The 21,078-nt window shown below is 33.3% G+C and overlaps 2 protein-coding genes across 3 annotated transcripts; one reads left to right on the forward strand and one right to left on the reverse strand.

The window, feature by feature from the left end:
- The first annotated feature begins 3,064 nt into the window (after positions 1-3,064).
- LOC139500776 (E3 ubiquitin-protein ligase TRIM71-like) lies at positions 3,065-7,221 on the forward strand. The gene is made up of 2 exons (XM_071289616.1): positions 3,065-3,178; positions 4,621-7,221. The coding sequence occupies exon 2, from the start codon at positions 4,635-4,637 to the stop codon at positions 6,342-6,344; it is 1,710 nt and encodes a 569-aa protein (XP_071145717.1). The 5' UTR covers positions 3,065-3,178; positions 4,621-4,634; the 3' UTR covers positions 6,345-7,221.
- A 3,259-nt stretch (positions 7,222-10,480) lies between these two features.
- Positions 10,481-21,078, reverse strand: LOC139499939 (uncharacterized). 2 transcript variants are annotated; one of them, XM_071288602.1, is made up of 5 exons: positions 20,947-21,078; positions 18,046-18,188; positions 15,311-15,396; positions 11,994-12,135; positions 10,481-11,075 (listed from the first exon to the last, which is right to left on the reverse strand). In XM_071288602.1, exons 2-5 carry the CDS (start codon positions 18,170-18,172, stop codon positions 10,966-10,968), a joined length of 465 nt encoding a protein of 154 aa, XP_071144703.1. In that variant the 5' UTR covers positions 18,173-18,188; positions 20,947-21,078; the 3' UTR covers positions 10,481-10,965. The 2 variants fall into 2 exon arrangements, with proteins under 2 accessions (XP_071144703.1, XP_071144702.1); XM_071288601.1 differs by having other exon boundaries at positions 20,943-21,073.

Below are 21,078 nucleotides of genomic sequence, written 5' to 3' on the forward strand. Positions count from 1 at the left end.
AATTCTTTGATTTGTCGTTTTTACCCGATGACGGCTGACAAATTGGACCTCGTAATTTTAGTATTATAGATATACATTTTTGTAACAAGTATAATTAACTAAGTCCTGCATTTTCCTATATTGTTAAGTATATTTTGGTAAAACTCATGAAGGGGCGGATGTTTAAATGATGTGTCTATAAATAGATACACGATACATATGTCCCAGTGTATGTACATTTAATTTCCTTGGACAAATTCAAAATGGTAAGTATATTTTTAATATTTCCCTTACTTGTATTCATTAAAATGTTTTCGAACTAAAATGTATTGTGAAATATCAATTTATCTTACAATAATCCAAAAAACTAAACAGAAATAAACAGAACAAAAAGAGCAGACTATAAAAGGTCAATTGGTACACTTTTGAGTGAATCATTGAAAGGTTGAACTAAAGTCAAAATATAGGGCAAGGCATTTTTGTGATATTTTTGAAACTTCATTGAGTACCGCCCTATCATTTGACAACATTTTTCAATTATGAAATATTTTTAAAACGTTTATGTCTTTGACAAATTCACTTGCAAGGTAAACATTATTTTTAAATAAACGGTCCTTTATGTCCCTTTTTAGTTCTTTTGATGTGTCTTTTGTCGATCTGACGAGTCGAGCATTTTTCAACTTGTTTTTATAGTTATAGATTGTAGTTATTATTTTGTTTGTGCTAATGCAACACTGTCCAAGATTAGAGGGAAACACATGTTTAACCCTATCACAGTATGTATGTACGTGTCAGGAGACTGCAATTTGATGATGGGTGTTTGATTCTGAATAAAATCTTTACTGTACGTACATAACATAACCATAACAGACTACATGGGTTTCAATGTTTACTCTTGCGGGGTGCTTAATATGAATAAATTGATCTCTTAAGTTAACTCGTTGTTATCGCATATATGTCATATACCTCTCGACATGTTGCGGTTTTTACGTTTATACTGGAGGGAGTAAAGCTGATAATCCTAAAAGAAATTCGGTGTACAATGTGATATTTCAGATTTGGTTTCGCCGACAGCTCAAGTGCGAATTTTAATAGAATTTAAACATTTGTAAATTTACTTTTCCTAAATGTTATATTCATTTGAAGACTGAGGTTTTTTCTGCTCATCGATAATATCAGATTATTACATGGCATTTTTCATATCTCATGTATTATCAGCCCTAGGTTCAATATCAGCCCAAGAGCCGCATGGCTCTAGGGCTGATAATACATGCAATATGAAAAATGACATACTAACTGATCAGTTTGGACTGGTACCAGTCCTTCACAATTCTCAGGCTGATTACTCTTTTTCATCTTTCATAAGTTCTCTGTATTTCTCTTTAGAAACACATTTACTGAAAATATCTGTGATATTGTCAGCTAGATGTTCATCTCGTTTATCACCACATCTCTCACCAGATCTAAATCTTTTATTCATACTAGAAAACCTAGATTCTTCCCTATTTGAGACAGTTTTCTGTTTTTACAAAGGGATTCAGTACCGGTATCTTGACCGTCTTCAGGTTCATGGACCTCGTCCATATCTTCATCTACATCACCTATATTATCATACTCATCATCATATTCATCATTATACAAAACGTCTATACGTTTGTTCATATCTTCCAACCTTTTATTACTTGAAGATTGTTCATTTCTCATGTCAGTAAGCATATTGATAATCACATTATTATTGCTATCTGAAGTACTAGCCGACACCTCGTGTCCCTTGTTTACCACAGTCTTTCCTTTAGCGTCCTTGTTATTAACCTTTGGACCGCTACCTGTACTACTTTTACTGGCAATAGGTTTTGAGCATTTTCTTTTAGCGGGACCTTTACCCTTCCCTTCATATGCTATTTCATCTTCATCTAACCTTATTAAATCATCTTCAAAAGGAGATTTAGGAGTTTTATCTTCTTTCTCTTTGTGCAGCATGGCGTCCGCCATCTTTGTCAAGTAGTAAATTAATCTCGTTTCACAAACGAAATAATTATAAGATTTTTACTTGCGTAAAAAATCTCTTTATAAAGACATATACTTTTATTTAAAATAAATAAAATATATGTACAAGTCAATCACATTGACTTAATATATCTTAAATGAAAACTTTAGTTAGAGGTTTTCGAGACAAACCACGTCCGCTCGATAGTAAAGTTAGCAACACTTTGAGGTTGCAGTTGCGCAGTACTATCTCATCTAAAACCTGAAGTGTTATGACGTAATAGAATGGTACAGCTATGAAAGATGATTATTGTTATTGTCACTGAATCAGTGAACTATTTATGTAGAATCTTTTGCAGTGTTAGAAAGTGGTGAAATTTCTAAAAAGGCTATCATTATCCCCTATGGGCCAAGAAATATTACCGTGACCCCTTTACGTCGATCCATGCACGTATCCATTTCCGTGAATAAAGCAAATTTGCATTGTTCGCGTATTTTCTGGGGTACCCGTGTCGAAATATATATCTTATTACACTTTTATGATGATAGAATAAATTAAGTCAAGTTCGTCCTGATAAAGATAAATTAATGTACAATGCTTTTAATTTTAATTTAGTTTTATTAGGGATGGGGCTAAATCATTATTTAAACAAAATCTGCCTTATTATATATCACCGTGTTAATATCAACAAACATATCTGTATACACGAAAAACTAAGGCATGTTGTTTCTTTATATGAAAACAAAAATGATGATTTACCAAGTCCATTATCACGACAACATGGACAAACTATTGTATACAACAGTGGCGGATCCGGAGGGGGGAGGGGTGTTCCGGGGGTTGGAACCCCCCATTTTTTTGGGCCGATCAATGCATTTGAATGGGAACATATAGTTTGAACCCCCCCTTTTACTCTGGGTTGAGAACCCCCTTTTTAAATGGCTGGATCCGCCACTGTATACACAAATTGATCTCTATTGCACAGCATTTAGAAATGCACATAAATGAAAGTACCTGCAACTGAGATGTATTTATATATACATTTTTGTAACAAGTATAATTAACTTAGTTCTGCGTTTTTCCTATATTGTTAAGTATATTTTGGTAAAACCTATGAAGGGGCGGATGTTTAAATGCTGTGTCTATAAATAGATACACAATACATATGTCCCAGTGTATGTACATTTAATTTCCTTGGACAAATTCAAAATGGTAAGTATATTTTTAATATTTCCCTTACTTGTATTCATTAAAATGTTTTCTTAAGAACTAAAATGTATTGTGAAATGTCAATTTATCTTACCATAATCCAAAAAACTAAACAGAAATATATAAATCAGAACAAAAACAGCAGAATATAAAAGGTCAATTGGTATACTTTTGAGTGAATCATTGAAAGGTTGAACTAAAGTCAAAATATAGGACAAGGCATTTTTGTGATATTTTTGAAACTTCATTGAGTACCGCCCTATCATTTGACAACATTTTTCAATTATGAAATATTTTTAAAACGTTTATGTTTTTGACAAATTCACTTGCAAGGTAAACATTATTTTTAAATAAAAACGGTCCTTTATGTCCCTTTTTAGTTCTTTTGATGTGTCTATTGTCGATCTGACGAGTCAAGCATTTTTCAACTTTTTTTTATAGTTATAGATTGTAGTTTTTATTTTGTTTGTGCTAATGCACCACTGTCCAAGATTAGAGGGAATGCGTCTTCACACATGTTTAACCCCTTCACAGTATGTATGTACGTGTCAGGAGACTGCAATTCGATGATGGGTGTTTGATTCTGAATAAAATTTTTACTGTACGTACATAACATAACCATAACAGACTACATGGGTTTCAATGTTTACTCTTGCGGGGTGCTAAATATGAATAAATTGATCTCTTAAGTTAACTCGTTGTTATCGCATATGTCATATACCTCTCGACATGTTGCGGTTTTTACGTTTATATTGGAGGGAGTAAAGCTGATAATCCTAAAAGAAATTCGGTGTACAATGTGATATTTCAGATTTGGTTTCGCCGACAGCTCAAGTGCGATTTTAAACATTTGTAAATTTACTTTTCCTAAATGTTATATTCATTTGAAGACTGAGGTTTTTTCTGCTCATCGATAAATAGCCATAGCAAGATGTTTAATATAATAAAAATGTTCCAATGCTTTTCAAATTCAGAATCGACTAGCTTTTCTACCTGTTACGATACGAGAGTGTTTAGTTTTTTGTCGAGGAAACGCACTTTTGGTGTGCAAATATATAAGATATATACAATATAAGACAAATATCGTTGCATAATATTTACAACTAGGTCGATACCTTGTTAGTTTACCTTTCCAATTTGAGTGCGTTATCAGTTTAAATGTTAAAATCAATTGAGAAAAAATAACGTTTCTTCAACGCACAGGAATAAATGGTCTTATTAAGGTTTGCACATTATTTTGAAATTTTCAATGTTCCTCTGTTTCTCAATTAATTTGTTTGTTGTTTTAGGGTGTTTTTTTAGTCTTATGGCGAGAAAATGAGCATAAGGTGAACTAGTTTATAAAGTTGATAATTATCGTTTTTAATTTATAAGTGTAATTAATTGCGGCAAAATAATAGTTAAATAGACACCGCATTTTGATAATTAATAATACTATATTTCAGGCATAGGTAACAATATGACATCAACGAGTATATATATCTGCTCAATCTGCACGGACGAGGAACATGCAATCACTTGGTGCACAAAATGTGAAGAATTTCTTTGTACTGATTGCGAAAAACATCATCAAAGATCAAAGGCCTCTAAAGACCACAACACAATATCGACTCATGATTATCGTAATTTACCGAATTTTATGCGCGAAACGAGCAATCTTTGCAAAGACCATGACAAAAAGAACGAGTTTTACTGTTCTTTCCATTCATATCATTGTTGCATAGAATGTATCGCCGATAAACACCAACAGTGTAAGGACTTAAAACCCCTAGCAGACAGTTTGAAAGATGTCAAATCATCTGCTAATATCCCTCTATTGAAAAACAATTTGAAGGATCTGAATGAAAGTTTCAAAGAGGTGCTTCATTACTTAGGAGAAAGAATACAATTAATCAACAGTCAAAAAGATGAAGGAATAAAGAAAGTCAGACAAATGCGCCAGTCACTAGATGAGCATTTCGACAAATTAGAAAAGCATCTATTTGACGATTTAGAATCCAAACATTCAAAGTTGAAGTCAGACATAGAAGATCTTGTGAAGAAAATCGATAACCGAGCTAAACGAGTTGATGAATTGCGAGTTGCATTTTCTACGATGGAACAATATGCATCTGAACAGCAAATATATATTGGTCTGAGAGAATTCGAAAACAATATATCACAAGAATCGAAATACTTACAAGAGGTAGACAGTGGAATTCAATTAGATAACATCACCTTGGAGATCATCATTTCTTCTGCTTTGCAGTCAATTTTACAAGAAGTTAAATCCTTTGGAAATATTTCTATCACATCAGCACCTAAAAACTTCAAAGTTAAGAATATAGGAAAAAATCAAGCTCAGCAGTTAGTTTTAAAAGTTCATGAGATGGCGCATATTAAACCATCTCTGATGAAAATTTTGAGCGTTCCGGATCGTTACAACCTTAATATACCTGATTGTCAGGTATACTTTGATAGTACAAACGAAAAATATACTTTATTACTTCTTGATCAAAATTTGAAGCGCTTGATGCAGTTCAGTAGTGAAGGGGTCTTTATTAAACACGTGATGACTTTTACAGATGAACCTCATAATTTGTGCCATGTTACGGGGGATATTGTAGCTGTCACTTTTAGAGGTGTAATAAAGGTTAAACTGGTCGAGGTTGACAAAAATAAAATAAAAAAAGATATACCACTTCCACATCAATGTTTTGGAGTTTCAAGTGATGGAGAAGTTTTGGTTATTAGCCATGCAAAGGATAGAAAAATAATCATACTGAATCATGTAAACTGTGAAGACAAAGACATGTCGAAGCAAACTTTAGAAGGAATTTGTGTCGACCGACTTTCACTTTTCAAAGGTAAAATATATGGCACCAACCGTTCGGAAAACGAGGTTTGCTGTTACAGGATAACTGGAGAACGTCTATGGACATTAACCAACCAGTACATTAGACAACCAGAAGGAATAGCTGTGGACAAGAATGGATTTGTTTTTATTGCATCCAATGGAAATAACAGAATCGTGGTCCTGTCGCCAGATGGTAAAACAAGTAAAACAATTCTGAGTGAGAACGATAGAATTAGAGGACCTGGGGCAATCAACATAAACAGAGAATCGGGAATGATGATAGTTTCTAGTTATATTGATGGAGGGGATAGTGCTTTCATTTTCAAAATCTAGCTTGAAAAATTACTTTAAGGTTTACAAAAGAAAAATTTGCCAATACGTGAATAAGAATTTCAAAACTTTTCAGAGGGTTCAGAAAGGAATATCCACCTTAAGTTGTTCTATCAATCACATTTTTGTTTCTATCTTTGTACTTCTCAACTACTCATGGACTGAACTAAAATGTATTCTCTTTTTATTAATACATGTCTATATCCACATCACTTACATAAGTTTTAAGTAATATTTTTTGTAACTGTTTCTTTTTTTACCATGGCTATGTCAGTTTATTTGTATCTATGAGTTTCACTGTCCCTCTTGTATCTTTCGCCCCCTCTTTTATATAGATTAGACTGTTGGTTTACCTGTTTGAATTGTTTTACACTAGTCATTGTGTGGCCCTGTATAGCTTGCTGTTCGTTGTGAGCCCATGCTCCGTGTTAAATGGCGTATTTGTACCTAGAAATGTTTACTTTTAACACATTGTAGCTTGGGAGGAGACTCCAACGTGTCTCATTGGCACTCATACCTCTTCTTTTTTCTATTTATTGATAACCGTTTTTCAATTTAAAAAAAAAATATATTTCTGATGACTAAAAATTTGATGTTTTACAGACATTTTCTAGGGTATTTATGCTTTTCGTTTATATTAAGCCATATTATTGGAACAACCCAATACATCGATGTACATATTTATTGAACTAATGATTACAAACAATGTAAAAGGGCTGTGTAATTAAGGTAAATATTATTTAGATCTTTAAAGCTTAGAACCGAAATGTTAAAATAATGATTATGTATTACTGCAATACCCTTATCTAGTCTGTCACATAGCTTGTGATTATGTATGTATGTATTATTGATGTTGATGTAATTAAAATGTGTACCTTTAGTTTTTATAAACTTTGGTAATACTGATAAAAAAAAAAATGAAAACAACACGTTAAATAATTTCATGCTTCCGAAGCGCTTTTCTGGATCAAAGTATTCATTATCTATCTTTACCTTCATCAGGAACGTTCAAAGCCAAACATTTGAAATCCGAGGATGTATAAGTACCGAAACCGTTGAAGAGCTATATGACAAAAATACCTAAAATTGAAAGCCAAATTCATTTAAAGTCAAGGGAGTTGAAACCTTAGTTTCTTAACAATTTCAAAATTTATAAACGGACAATTTTGAAAGTGTTTGTTAAATCATGTCAGTGCTACTGAGCTAATGATACCCTCGGGGACTAATAGTCCACCAGCAGAGGTATCGACCTGTGATGTAAAAAATTGAAAACTACACGTTAAATAATTTCATGAGTCCGAAGCGCTTTTCTGGATCAAATATTCATTATCTATCTATGCTTTTTTTTTTTTTATCTTTTGTATAAATCGTTTCCCGTTAGCTGAATCAACATGTTATCTTAATTAAAAAGACAACAATAAAACCACCATCTGATACATTATTGTTTTGTGTCTGTGTAAAGAAGGGTGCTTTGGTTTTAATAAAATCAAAGTAAGCATGCCGATTTGTTATGCATTTTTATACTAAAAATGTCTACCCCTGTAGACAATAAAACCAATTACTACAGCTGTAGTTACCAAATGCAATCAAACTCCTAATTCGCAAAGGGATAGACAACATCATGCCCAACAAAAAATAGGTGAAAACAAAAACACTTGTCAACTAAACGCAATATCGACTTGTAAACTGTGAATAATATAAAGGAGTAGGTCCGGTAAGGATCAATTTTGGCCTCAAATTTCAAGTTCATCTGACTAATGAATTTGACCTCTTTTTAAACACTTAAGTGTCTATTTCATTTGAATCAATTAGTTTATGTGAAAGATTTTAACTGATTTAGTCATTGAAAACGATTCGATTCAAGCTCAAATATGAAAAATCTATCAAATATGTCGAAAAATGTCACTTTTTAGATAGTTTTTGTCAAAAATGAAAGTGGCCGCATCCGTGTTCATCCAAAATCTTTATATATGTTATGTATTATCATAAAATACAACTTACATTTCAATATTAAGGATGAACACGAATGCGGCCACTTTCGTTTTACACGAAAACCGTCTAAAATTTAGCTAAAATGATAGAATTGTGAAGATTTCAGTAATTTAGCGTGACTTAATGGTGTTAGTACTCGATATATGTGCATTGTATTGCCAAAAACAACCAATATTTATGTAGCAGAAGCATTCTACTGTCCAATATAATTATATTTAAAAGTTTACATTTTAACAATTTTGTAAAACTGCTATATTTTGGGGCCAAAAAGGGGTCTTACCGGACCTACTCCTTTAATCAAACTCTGAAGTAATCGCTCGTTCTAATGCTGGTCAAAGTTTTTATGTAGGACCACAACAAAACAATATTGCGATATAAAGATACATATTCCTTGATCCTAATATTTAGCGTAATTCATGTTGCTCAGTCTTCAGTTTTCTATGTTTTGATTTGTTTACTGATGTTTGTCCAGCGTGGTTCATGTTGCTCAGTCTTCAGTTGTCTATGTTAAGATTTGTTTACTGGTGTTGTCTAGCGTGGTTCATGTTGCTCAGTCTTCAGTTGTCTATGTTAAGATTTGTTTACTGGTGTTTGTCTAGCGTGGTTCATGTTGCTCAGTCTTCAGTTGTCTATGTTAAGATTTGTTTACTGGTGTTTGTCTAGCGTGGTTCATGTTGCTCAGTCTTCAGTTGTCTATGTTAAGATTTGTTTACTGGTGTTTGTCTAGCGTGGTTCATGTTGCTCAGTCTTCAGTTGCCTATGTTAAGATTTGTTTGCTTGTGTTTGTCTAGCGTAATTCATGTTGCTCAGTCTTCAGTTGTCTATGTTAAGATTTGTTTACTGGTGTTTGTCTAGCGTGGTTCATGTTGCTCAGTCTTCAGTTGTCTATGTTAAGATTTGTTTACTGGTGTTTGTCTAGCGTGGTTCATGTTGCTCAGTCTTCAGTTGCCTATGTTAAGATTTGTTTGCTTGTGTTTGTCTAGCGTGGTTCATGTTGCTCAGTCTTCAGTTGTCTATGTTAAGATTTGTTTACTGGTGTTTGTCTAGCGTGGTTCATGTTGCCCAGTCTTCAGTTGCCTATGTTAAGATTTGTTTGCTTGTGTTTGTCTAGCGTGGTTCATGTTGCTCAGTCTTCAGTTGTCTATGTTAAGATTTGTTTACTGGTGTTTGTCTAGCGTGGTTCATGTTGCTCAGTCTTCAGTTGTCTATGTTAAGATTTGTTTACTGGTGTTTGTCTAGCGTAATTCATGTTGCTCAGTCTTCAGTTGTCTATGTTAAGATTTGTTTACTGGTGTTTGTCTAGCGTGGTTCATGTTGCCCAGTCTTCAGTTGCCTATGTTAAGATTTGTTTGCTTGTGTTTGTCTAGCGTGGTTCATGTTGCTCAGTCTTCAGTTGTCTATGTTAAGATTTGTTTACTGGTGTTTGTCTAGCGTGGTTCATGTTGCTCAGTCTTCAGTTGTCTATGTTAAGATTTGTTTACTGGTGTTTGTCTAGCGTAATTCATGTTGCTCAGTCTTCAGTTGTCTATGTCAAGACAGCAAGAATAAACACTACTACTGCCAAAGAGATGGTTAGCCATAATATGTATTCACTGTAAAATTTACATCCGAGGTCGACATTTGTTTTCTGGTGTTTGTCTTTTTGTCGTTTTTCGTGTTGTCATCTATTTTTCGAATCATGAGTTTTATCGTTCGTCTCTACTTACTAGGTTATCTGTGAACAATTAATTCAGTTACAGTCGATCAAATTATGATGCCGACCGGTAACTATCGAAAAGATAAAATAGTTTTCCTGTAAGCAGCATTCACCTATCAATGTGTTGTTGTTTTTTAATGTTTTATAACTCAAGGGTTTTAAAATCGTGTCAACTAGGAAAAATGTACTCCCCCCGGGAGAATTGTTATGATCTTAGGTTTTGCTCTAATCATACTCAACGGTATTAACTTGACTGCAACATATGCGCATTTTGTCTATACAATCGATCTCTTTAGTGATGCACGAAGAGAAACTATTTTTAAATGTTAAAACTCAGTCTAGACATGAATTGTTGCGGTCTTATTTATAAAAACTATTGACGACCAGACAAGGCGGCAGAGCTTAGCATGCAGCTTTATAATATGTAATACAATGAAGCAGCACGTGTACGTGAGTTTGTGGTATTCTTTATTTTTATAAAATAACTATATAACTAATATATAGTATATAAACAGGGAATGAAAACGTTTACCCGTTGTAGCAAACCACGTGTTTGTCCATTAAATAACGTTGAATTGCATTTCCCACTATATTGTATAAAAAACACTTACTTTGTATTAAACAGTTGAATAAAAATTAGAAGTGGAGATTCAATATAATGGAAAAAAGTAAAATCACAAAAATACTGAACTTAAGAGGATAATCAATTCGGAAAGTCCATAATCACTTAACAAAATCATATAACAAAATTATTCTTGCAATTCCACTCAAACAAAATAAAATCTTAATTGGGTAGGTAAAAATTATGACCCCCTGCCATTTCCCGCCTTTAAAAAAAATAATTATATATCAAATTAGTCAGCATCTACATCTTTGAACTCTTAAATTTAACATTATTTTTGAGAAATAAATATTGTCTTAGAAATGATGAATTGTTTATCTTGGACATCCCTTTACAATGACTTCCCGTTGGGTTTTAGAAATGTTGCCGAGCTCCTCTGCGAAATTACATAGATTCAATACCAGGTATTTGTCTTCTTTGTCGACTGAAAAACAAAAATGAAAATGAAAATGAAATGAACAGTCGATTGAAATATAATTAATGTGTATAATAATATATTAAGAATGTCCATACTTCTTCAGCGACAAGGTTTTTAACAATTTTCATGTATAATAGGCCTACAATAATTCTTATATGATTGGCATATAATGGAATACGATGATATGATTGGTCGAGAGGATTTCCGGTAGATGTTTTTGACGTTGTTTATTTTTCGATAGAAGACATTGACCGAACTTCTTTTTGTAACTCATGTAAACAAGATGGTGGCGATAATAACAGAATCCGGCTAATAGTCCTACCATTGTCATTTTGCTACGTTTCTTTTGTAATCTATTCTGACATCGGACTCGGACTACTTATAAAGTCTGAGTTTTACTGTGCGTATTGCTGTGTGTTTTTTTCTACATTGGCTAGAGGTATAGGGGGGGGGGGGGGGTCGAGATCTTACTAAACATGTTTAATCCCGCCTAAATTTGCGACTATTCCAAGTCAGGAGAGCTGGCCTTTGTTAGTCTGGTATGATTTTTAATTTTAGTTCAACTATATATGTTTCGGAGATTAGTATGACGCCCATTATCACTGAACTAGTGTACACATTTTTGTTTACGGGTCAGCTGAAGCACGCCTCCGGGTACGGGATGTTCTCACTGTGTTGAAGGCCCATTGTTGGTCTTTGGCTGTTCTTCTCTTTGGTCGGATTGTTATTTCTTCATTCCCGATTTCCATTATTAATTTTATAAAATTGTCATTTAATATTTTTCAAAATGAAAAGTGTCTTAGGAACCATTAACATTTGATTTTAAGACGTAAATGAGACACTTTCATATGAAAATCGACTATCAGTTAAACAATCATAAGCAAATCATCATACTAAATATATTATATAAAAAAATATACATACCGGAAAGAACGTATTTGTGCCTTTCAAACAAAACAATATCCGAGTGGCACATTTGGTCAGGTACTGGCATATATAGATTTAGTTCAACGTCTTTGTTTTTATCATCTTTGGTTGGTAGACCACCTATTCCATCTAAATTGCCCTGATAATAGATATAAACAATTATAGTACGTTATAGTCAAAATTTATATTCCTTTCTTAATATGATTTTTATTTCTTCGATTCAATTGAAATCAAATGAAATCGAACTCTAAACAATTGTGACAAGTATGGACACAACATTCAAGCTTGAAACAGCTCCAAATTTGGATTGTGATTAAATATTTGACACAGCATATGTTTCTGAAACAGGGCGAATCTGGTATATAGGAACATTTACATTTTATGGTCCAATATCAAATTTCTAATTGCATGGTTAGTAGCTATCAAAGGTACCAGGATTATAATTTAGTACGTTAGATTCAACACATCACAGAACAACAAGAATTCTATTTCTGATGAAATCAAAGAAAGTTAAATTTTAGATCGTTTGGACCTTTTCACACTCCTTGTATAATTCTGATTCCGTTATTACGCCTCTGTGGTCTCCTGTTAGCCTGTTCACATCAAGAGTGGATTTAGGTAGCATGTAAAGATGAAACCAGATGCTCCGCAGGGCGTAGCTTTATACGACCGCAGAGGTTGAACCCTGAACGGTTAGGGCAAGTATGGACACAACATTCAAGCTGGATTCAGCTCTAAATTTGGATTGTGATTAAATAGTTGACACAGCATAGGTTTCTGACACAGAATGAATGTGTTCTAATGAACTTAAAATTTTTGTTTCTCTTAGAGCAATTCACTATGCTGTTGAATATTAATCCTCTCAAAAAAATGTTTGAAGAAATTTTCTTTTTTATTTATGAAATTTCAAATGAGAAAAATTGAACCCAATTTTTTTAATCACATCCCCCTTTCCCTTATTCCAAAACTAATCTCAATTAAAATTTCTAATGGAGTTTGCAACAATAACTACTCATTTAAATACATCATAAAATATTAAGATGTAAAAAAACTGCTTGTTATCACTGAATGGTAAAGATTATTTTAATTTATCGCTATTTTGTGCATTTTTCCTTTCATCTTTTTTTGTGATAATTTTCATATCATTCTACTCGCTTGAGATGGATAATTATCGCTAGAAACTAAGCATGCACGTGGGGTTGCTAACGAAATTGACATGAAATTGACAACGTCGTCATAGGTAAAATAGCGATAAATAGATTATCATTGTTCATCTCAACTCGATTGCCTTTCTCGCTTTCGCCGTCCCGGCTCAAGCGAGAAAATCAATCTCGTTGAGATGATCACCGATAATCTATATTTATCAGTTGGTAGTAAAAAGTGAATATACATTGTATATTGTATATAACAAAGATTTAAGTTGATTCTGGACAAAGAAAGATAACTCCAATTAAAAAAAAATCTTGCTATTGCACAATATTTTGCAATTAGATATTTCTTGCTTACTATTCTGGACAAAGAAAGATAACTCAAATTAAAAAAAAATTTGATATTTCACAATATTGTGCAATTAGATATTTCTTGCCATTGCGCAATACTGTGCAATTGAAAAGACTTGCTATTGCACAATACTTAATATAATAATTTTAGATCCTGATTTGGACCAACTTGAAAACTGGGCCCATAATAAAAAATCTAATTACATTTTTGGATTCAGCATATCAAAGAACTTCAAGATTTCAATTTTTGTTAAAATCAGACTAAGTTTAATTTTGGACCCTTTGGACTTTAGTGTAGACCAATTTGAAAACAGGACCAAAAATGAAGAATCTACATACACAGTTTGATTTGGTATATCAAAGAACCCCATTTATTCAATTTTTGATGAAATCAAACAAAGTTTAATTTTGGACCCTGATTTGGACCAACTTGAAAACTGGGCCAATAATCAAGAATCTAAGTACATTTTTAGATTCAGCATATCAAAGAACCTAACTGATTCATTTTTTGTCAAAATCAAACTAAGTTTAATTTTGGACCCTTTGGACCTTAATGTAGACCAATTTGAAAACGGGACCAAAAGTTAAGAATCTACATACACAGTCATGACAGTTAGATTCAGCATATCAAAGAACCCCAATTATTCAATTTTGATGAAATCAAACAAAAGTTTAATTTTGGACCCTTTGGGCCCCTTATTATGTTGGGACCAAAACTCCCAAAATCAAACCCAACCTTTCTTTTATGGTCATAAACCTTGTGTTTAAATTTCATAGATTTCTATTTACTTATACTAACGTTATGGTGCGAAAACCAAGAAAAATGCTTATTTGGGTCCCTTTTTGGCCCCTAATTCCTAAACTGTTGGGACCTAAACTCCCAAAATCAATACCAACCTTCCTTTTGTAGTCATTAACATTGTGTTTAAATTTCATTGATTTCTATTTACTTAAACTAATGTTATTGTGCGAAAACCAAGAATAATGCTTATTTGGGCCCTTGTTTGGCCCCTAATACCTAAACTGTTGAGACCAAAACTCCCAAAATCAATCCCAACCGTTCTTTTGTGGTCATAAACCTTGTGTCAAAATTTCATAGATTTCTATTAACTTAAACTAAAGTTATAGTGCGAAAACCAAGAAAATGCTTATTTGGGCCCTTTTTGGCCCCTAATTCCTAAAATGTTGGGACCAAAACTCCCAAAATCAATACCAACCTTCCTTTTGTGGTCATAAACCTTGTGTTAAAATTTCATAGATTTCCATTCACTTTTACTAAAGTTAGAGTGCGAAAACTAAAAGTATTCGGACGCCGGACGACGACGACGACGACGACGACGCCGACGCCAACGTGATAGCAATATACGACGAAAATTTTTTCAAAATTTGCGGTCGTATAAAAAGCGAATACAAGAAGATGTGATAGTTTAGTTTGAAGCTACAGAAGTATTGTACAACAAAATTAAACCTCAGTCGTTAATTATAATCTTAAAGATGTTAAAAGCCAAAGATACCTTGAACAACAGAGGAAGTCTTCAAAGTACGTCTCAATTTTTCGAAAAAACTAAGTCCCAGGCATAGATTACCTTAGCCGTATTTGGCACAACCTTTTGGAATTTTGGATCCTTAATGCTCTTCAACTTTTTACTTGTTTGGCTTAATAAATATTTTGATATGAGCGTCACTGATGAGTCTTATGTAGACGAAACGCGCGTCTGGCGTACTAAATTATAATCCTGGTACTTTTGATAACTAACAAATTCTACCTAATTACAGAAAAGCTTTTTGAAAAGCCAATACTTGTGATCAACTTACCCTCAGTGGTTGATCTAGAAGTTTGACCTTAAATACCAGAAACCCTTCCGGTCCGTCTTTTACATTCTCTACTAGAACTGATATTACTGTTAATATAAAATGGCACATTTTCAAAATGATATACAAATGTATTATCCTCACGTACAATTGTAATAATTAATTATTTGAGTACTGTGGATTCATTATAGTTCGTTGGATACCAATTTTCGTGGGTTTCGTTGGTACAGGTGAACCACGAAATCAAATGTTTAACAAAATGAATATTTTTAAATAGACTTTGTATACAGAGATTTTCAAAACCACGAAATCAAATATCCACGAATATGCAAGTTTTCTGCAATCTACTAAAATTGATACACACGAAAATATATGAATCTACAGTATACATAAGTACTTCTAGTTATGTGTATTAGCCATGAACTCCACATTGGTGGGAAACTAAGATGGACAAAATATAAAGCTCAAATATTAACATGATTAAAAACCCCCTCTTTTGTGGTTTAAATATAGGACAATTCAAATATTTCTGTATTCTAATTTTAAATCAGCAATCTTCAAGTTTAATTTTGATTTAAAACATTTAAAATTTGTGTTCTGAAATAGTTTGTATGCTGCATAATTTTGTAATTTTGTAAAGAAAAAAATTATAATTTTTTTTCTTATCCTACTCAGAACGGTTCTTGTATCTTTTCTTAATCTACCTATCTTAACATGCTTTGCTCTTTGTTGAAGGCCGTACGGTGACCTATAATTGTTAATTTCTGCGTCGCTCTCTTGTAGAGAGTTGTCTCATTGGCAATCATACCACATCTTTTTTTTTACATTTCCTTAACAATATACAGTTTACCCCAGAGGACTAATCATTTGATGGATTTAACACTTATTAGGAGTCGATGAATAAATTCAGTCACACAGGAGGTTTTACAGATCTAATACAGTGGCGGATCCAGAACTTGTCATAAAAGGGGAGTGGGGGCGCTGACTGACCTAAGGGGGTGCCGCTCAAGTCATGCTTTAGTGACTCAGCCCCCCTTTCCACCCAACCACTGGATCCGCCTATGTTATACAGTTGCTGATCGTTTTTGCTCTTATCGATTGAAGCTGTGTTTTCTATTCAATATGTCGGTTGATTTTATGCAAAATAAATGGGGAATGTGTTCATAGGAACACAGATGATGATCCCGCGAGCAAATATCATCATAAAGGGACATAACTCAAGAACTGTAAAAGTGACGCTTCCAAACTTTAAACTAAAACTGAGTTTTGTGGTAATAAGCATTGTATCATATGTTGTATCATTTAGTTGAGACTAACTAAAGGAAGAGAACGGAAACGACAAATTCAGCAATTTTAAATATTTTTAAAGGGGCGTAACTCTAGAATGGCAAATCTGACGCCACCAAAATGGTAATGAGCATTGTGTCTAAGTTTTATAACAGTTGGTAGACGCAAAGTAAAGTTAGAGAACGGAAACAATGTTTGGGACTTACGAATGGACGTTCAGACGAACAAGGGTAAAACGTAATGCCCTCCGCGGGCATGATTTTTTTTTATGTTCCATTCAAAGGGAGGTCAACCAATCTATGAACCCCTTTCGTCAGTCACTCACTGTTCTAAACATTTTAGCCACGTCAGATTTCCTTGTCTAACATGGTTTTCAAGATATCACTGTCTTAATCCTTATAGTAAGTAAAGACGGCCTTGCTGGTTGATCAAGTATAAAAAAGAAGATGTGGTATGATTGCCAATGAGACAACTATCCACAAAAGACCAAAATGACACAGACAATAACAACTATAGGTCACCGTACGGCCTTCAACAATGAGCAAAGCCCGTACCGCATAGTCAGCTATAAAAGGCCCCGATAAGACAATGTAAAAAAATTCAAACGAGAAAACTGACGGCCTTATTTATGTAAAAAAATGAACGAAAAACAAATATGTAACACATAAACAAACGACAACCACTGAATTACAGGCTCCTGACTCGGGACAGGCACATATATAAATAATGTGGCAGGGTTAAACATGTTAGTGTCAATCAAGGATATTTCAAATGGCATGGTGGATGACAGACTCCAAGTGATATGAATAGCTTATTTTTGCAACTTATTCGTACATGACACAACAACCAATTAGACAACCTGAAGATTTATTTTGTTGTTTGTGTGTTTGTTTGCCGTCTCATTGACGTAAATATACCACATGTCCTTTCATTCTGATACCAAGACGTTAAAATCGGGACTTTTACAACAACAAAAGCAAACAACATCATGTCAACCTCTAAACCTCACCCAAGGGTACTTTAAGATAAAACCAGAGTACAGGGCTGATATGCATAAAACCAATATTCAATCGTAGTACTAATTTATGGTAGGACATGGCAATCTCCCATACAGACAGACAGTCTGAGAGCTGTCGTCCTTTGCAGAAGGAGGCGTCAACCAGACCACACATGTGTATAAAGAATGTGCATGCTAACGGATTTAATTTTCTTTCATTTACAGGTCACTGGATGTCGGATCATGCTGGCTTTTTTCGTACACATTTATACGGGAAGACAGATTTGTTGATTCTAAGAGGAAAGGACGACAACTCTGTCTGGAAATGTAGAAAAATCCGTCCGTTCGGAACACATTTTACGCATGGGGCGCTTACGTACTGATTTGGTTCCCTCCTTTCAAATATTTATGATTTTATTTTATTAATGCTCGGTAATCAACACCAACGACTTACTTGTTTCTGCTGTACATAGGTTCCCAGAAATTTCTTCCCCATTGATGTAAATATTGTCATCCTTACAATCACACTGGTCAGAGGATTGTACTATGGACAATAGTAGTACAATTATAAGTATTTTCATTCTTAGAAATTAGTACCTGAAACGAATAACAATCATGTGACACTGTGTTTTCAATATTCAGTGTTATCATACCTGTCGGCATACAATTCAGAAAAAGACAATAATTATGATGGACAGCAACATTGCTAATTCATTCAAAGTCGCTGGACCAATAACTATATGCCGTCTGCAAGGACTCGAAAATATTACAACAACTGGGGGATATCAGTCATTGGACAAAGGGGAGTTCCCAGTCAAAAAATGTCCTCTCATTTCAACTAAAATCAATATTTTTTCAAAAAAATATTACTAAGTAACTACATGACTGATTTATATAAAATAAACATGATAAATACCATAAGATGTAGAAATGTTAAAAGTTTTATTGTTTATTTGGACATGATATATTATTCATGCTCATTTTAATTTTCTGACGAGATGAACACAAAGAAACATAGTTTTTTTTCTTGAAATGTTGCTATGTATTCTAACCAAATTAAAATCGTAAAAATTTGCATTTGTGTTTAAACCATTAGATAATGAAAACGAAACTCACGAAAATTATGGCCAAATAAACAATAAAACTTCAGACATCTCAACATCTTTTGGTATTTATTTGATAAAAATCGCTCATACAGTTACTTGGTAATATTTTTTTGTAAAATATCAATTTTAGTTGAAATGATAGGACATTTTTTGAGTGAGAACCCACTTTTATCTTGGTAATATTTTTTTGCAAAATATCAATTTTAGTTGAAATGATAGGACATTTTTTAAATGAGAACCCACTGTTATCCCATGAGTGTAGTTTAGTACACATGTTACGTTTTTTTTTTAACCGGCATCATACTCGGTGAATGAAGGCTTCAAATAGTCGCTTGAAAATTGCCAGGAACAATTTCAATTATTTTCTAATGCATTGTAATCCATTTAGCTTTTCAAAGAATTTGGAATCTTATTTTTGTCTAATAGAAAAAAAAAGACAACTGAAATATGGTTAAAAAAATATTCAAAGAAAAAAAGATGGACAAACTTACCAATATGTTTTGGTCAAACAAACTGCTCTTTAAAGAGCTTTTGAGCGATGCAAAAAAATATAGAAAATAATTTACCTCGTTTAATGGTTTATGAATGTGTGCTGTTTTTGTCCTTCCGTCGATCTAGCAGGTTATTAACAACATCCGATTTTATATATTAAACTATAATTACATTCACTTTTATAGAGTGATAATTTATATAAAAGATTTACCGATACCATAATTTACACATATATATATATGTAGAGGTCGATTAACCGACTAAGCACCTGCCTGAACAGTAACTGTTGCTGACGTTGAAAATAATGGAGTCAATCGTGAAGAAATGAAAAAGACGGTTATCATTTTGAGTCAAACTTTTTTCTTTCTCATTGTTGATCAGTTTTTGGCGAAAGTGCAAATTCAATGTACGAAATTTTCGTTCTTTATTTCGATCGAACAGCTTATTAGCAACATCCAATTTGTAAATTATTATACCGTATATAACTACACCATCAATACAGTGGTAATATTCATGTTTACAGATAATTAATTTTCCTCGTTTAAATTTAATAACATTAGATCCATTTATAAATGTACAGGTTATAATTCATAATTGCCGTGGAAATTGTTGGCAAGGGACTGTGTTTTTGGTTGCAGGTTCGATACATACGTCAAAGGAATGGGTTTTGTTTTTCATTCCATCGATCCTTGATCCTTCCGGAGCACCTGAGATCACCATTGTTCATGTTGTCTTTTTGTGTGTTTTTTTTTTTTGTTGCTTGTTTATTTTTGTTTTTGTTTGAGCATTTTAGGAGAGAGGAGGTTGCGTTGCTCTGCTTTTTGTTTCTAAATAGTGTTTTGTAGATTGTTGTTTGTTGCTTGTCTTCCCGTCGTATTTGTCCTTTTGTTATGGTGCTGTTGTCTTCCCATTGACTTAAAAGCATATGGGTAGTTCATCAACATAGGGAACCATATTGTCGTGCGAAATAATCGATGACCAACTCCCACGGTTACCTAAGGGCACCGATTACCCCAGGGCCTACATCAGCGGACCTTTCTTCCACCTGCATATGGGTACTGATTGTCCTTATGTATCTTTCGTAAGATTAAAAAAAAATACTAGAATATAATTGCAATAATTTTATAGTTAGCTCTTAGCTTGTGCTGCTATGTCACTCTCACATGTTAGGGGAGGATTGAGTACTCACAAACATACTTAAATAACCCCGTCATATTCTATATGATATTTATGCCGGTATCTAAAGTAGCCTGTCATGCCTGAAATTCCGTGTTTGTCATTGGTTGACGTTTTGCAAATTAATTTTTCGTTAATTGTTTTATCATACATAAGGCCGTTGGTTCTAAAAAAATGTTTCATTCATATTTTGTCATGTGTTTGCTTATTGTTAAAGCTGTCGTTTGGCAATCATAATTACAGTTCCGCTAATTACGACTAGCTTAGTCGGTATTTACTATGAAAGGGAAGCAATCCCGTAACGCACAACAGAAGAAAAAAATAATAATGCATGCAATATTTTCTTTCTAATCAAATACTGATTGTCTTGTAGCCATGTTTACAAACAAAGAACATTGGTGATACATATATACAGTAAATATACTAGAATAATGATATATTTTTTGTCCTTCCGTTCTCAATAATGCCTTCCATAGAAAACACAACGCATACATTTTAAAAAATGACAATGTGTAGTATATTATTATTCTGTAAATAATATCAAATGAATGTCAGAAAATGATTACACAATACTCACTAACTTGCGTAGATTGATCACCATTACAGATTGATACCCACTGATATTAATAATAACAGATTAATTGATATAGTTGTAACATCATTTACAATGAAGATTTGTTTACAAGGTGACGTATCAGGTAAATATGTATGGC

This window comes from Mytilus edulis, chromosome 13, assembly GCF_963676685.1.
Source record: "Mytilus edulis chromosome 13, xbMytEdul2.2, whole genome shotgun sequence".
Classification (NCBI taxonomy): Eukaryota; Metazoa; Mollusca; class Bivalvia; order Mytilida; family Mytilidae; genus Mytilus; species Mytilus edulis.

Coding starts and splice junctions, on each gene's coding strand:
- LOC139500776 (XM_071289616.1), top strand. CDS start 4,635: ATGACATCAACGAGTATATATATCTGCTCAATCTGCACGGACGAGGAA.
- LOC139499939 (XM_071288602.1), bottom strand. CDS start 18,172: ATGAAAATACTTATAATTGTACTACTATTGTCCATAGTACAATCCTCT. Junction 15,397..18,045: donor CCTATGTACAGCAGAAACAA/GTAAGTCGTTGG, acceptor TTATATTAACAG/TAATATCAGTTCTAGTAGAG. Junction 11,076..11,993: donor GCACAAATACGTTCTTTCCG/GTATGTATATTT, acceptor TTTGTTTTTCAG/TCGACAAAGAAGACAAATAC.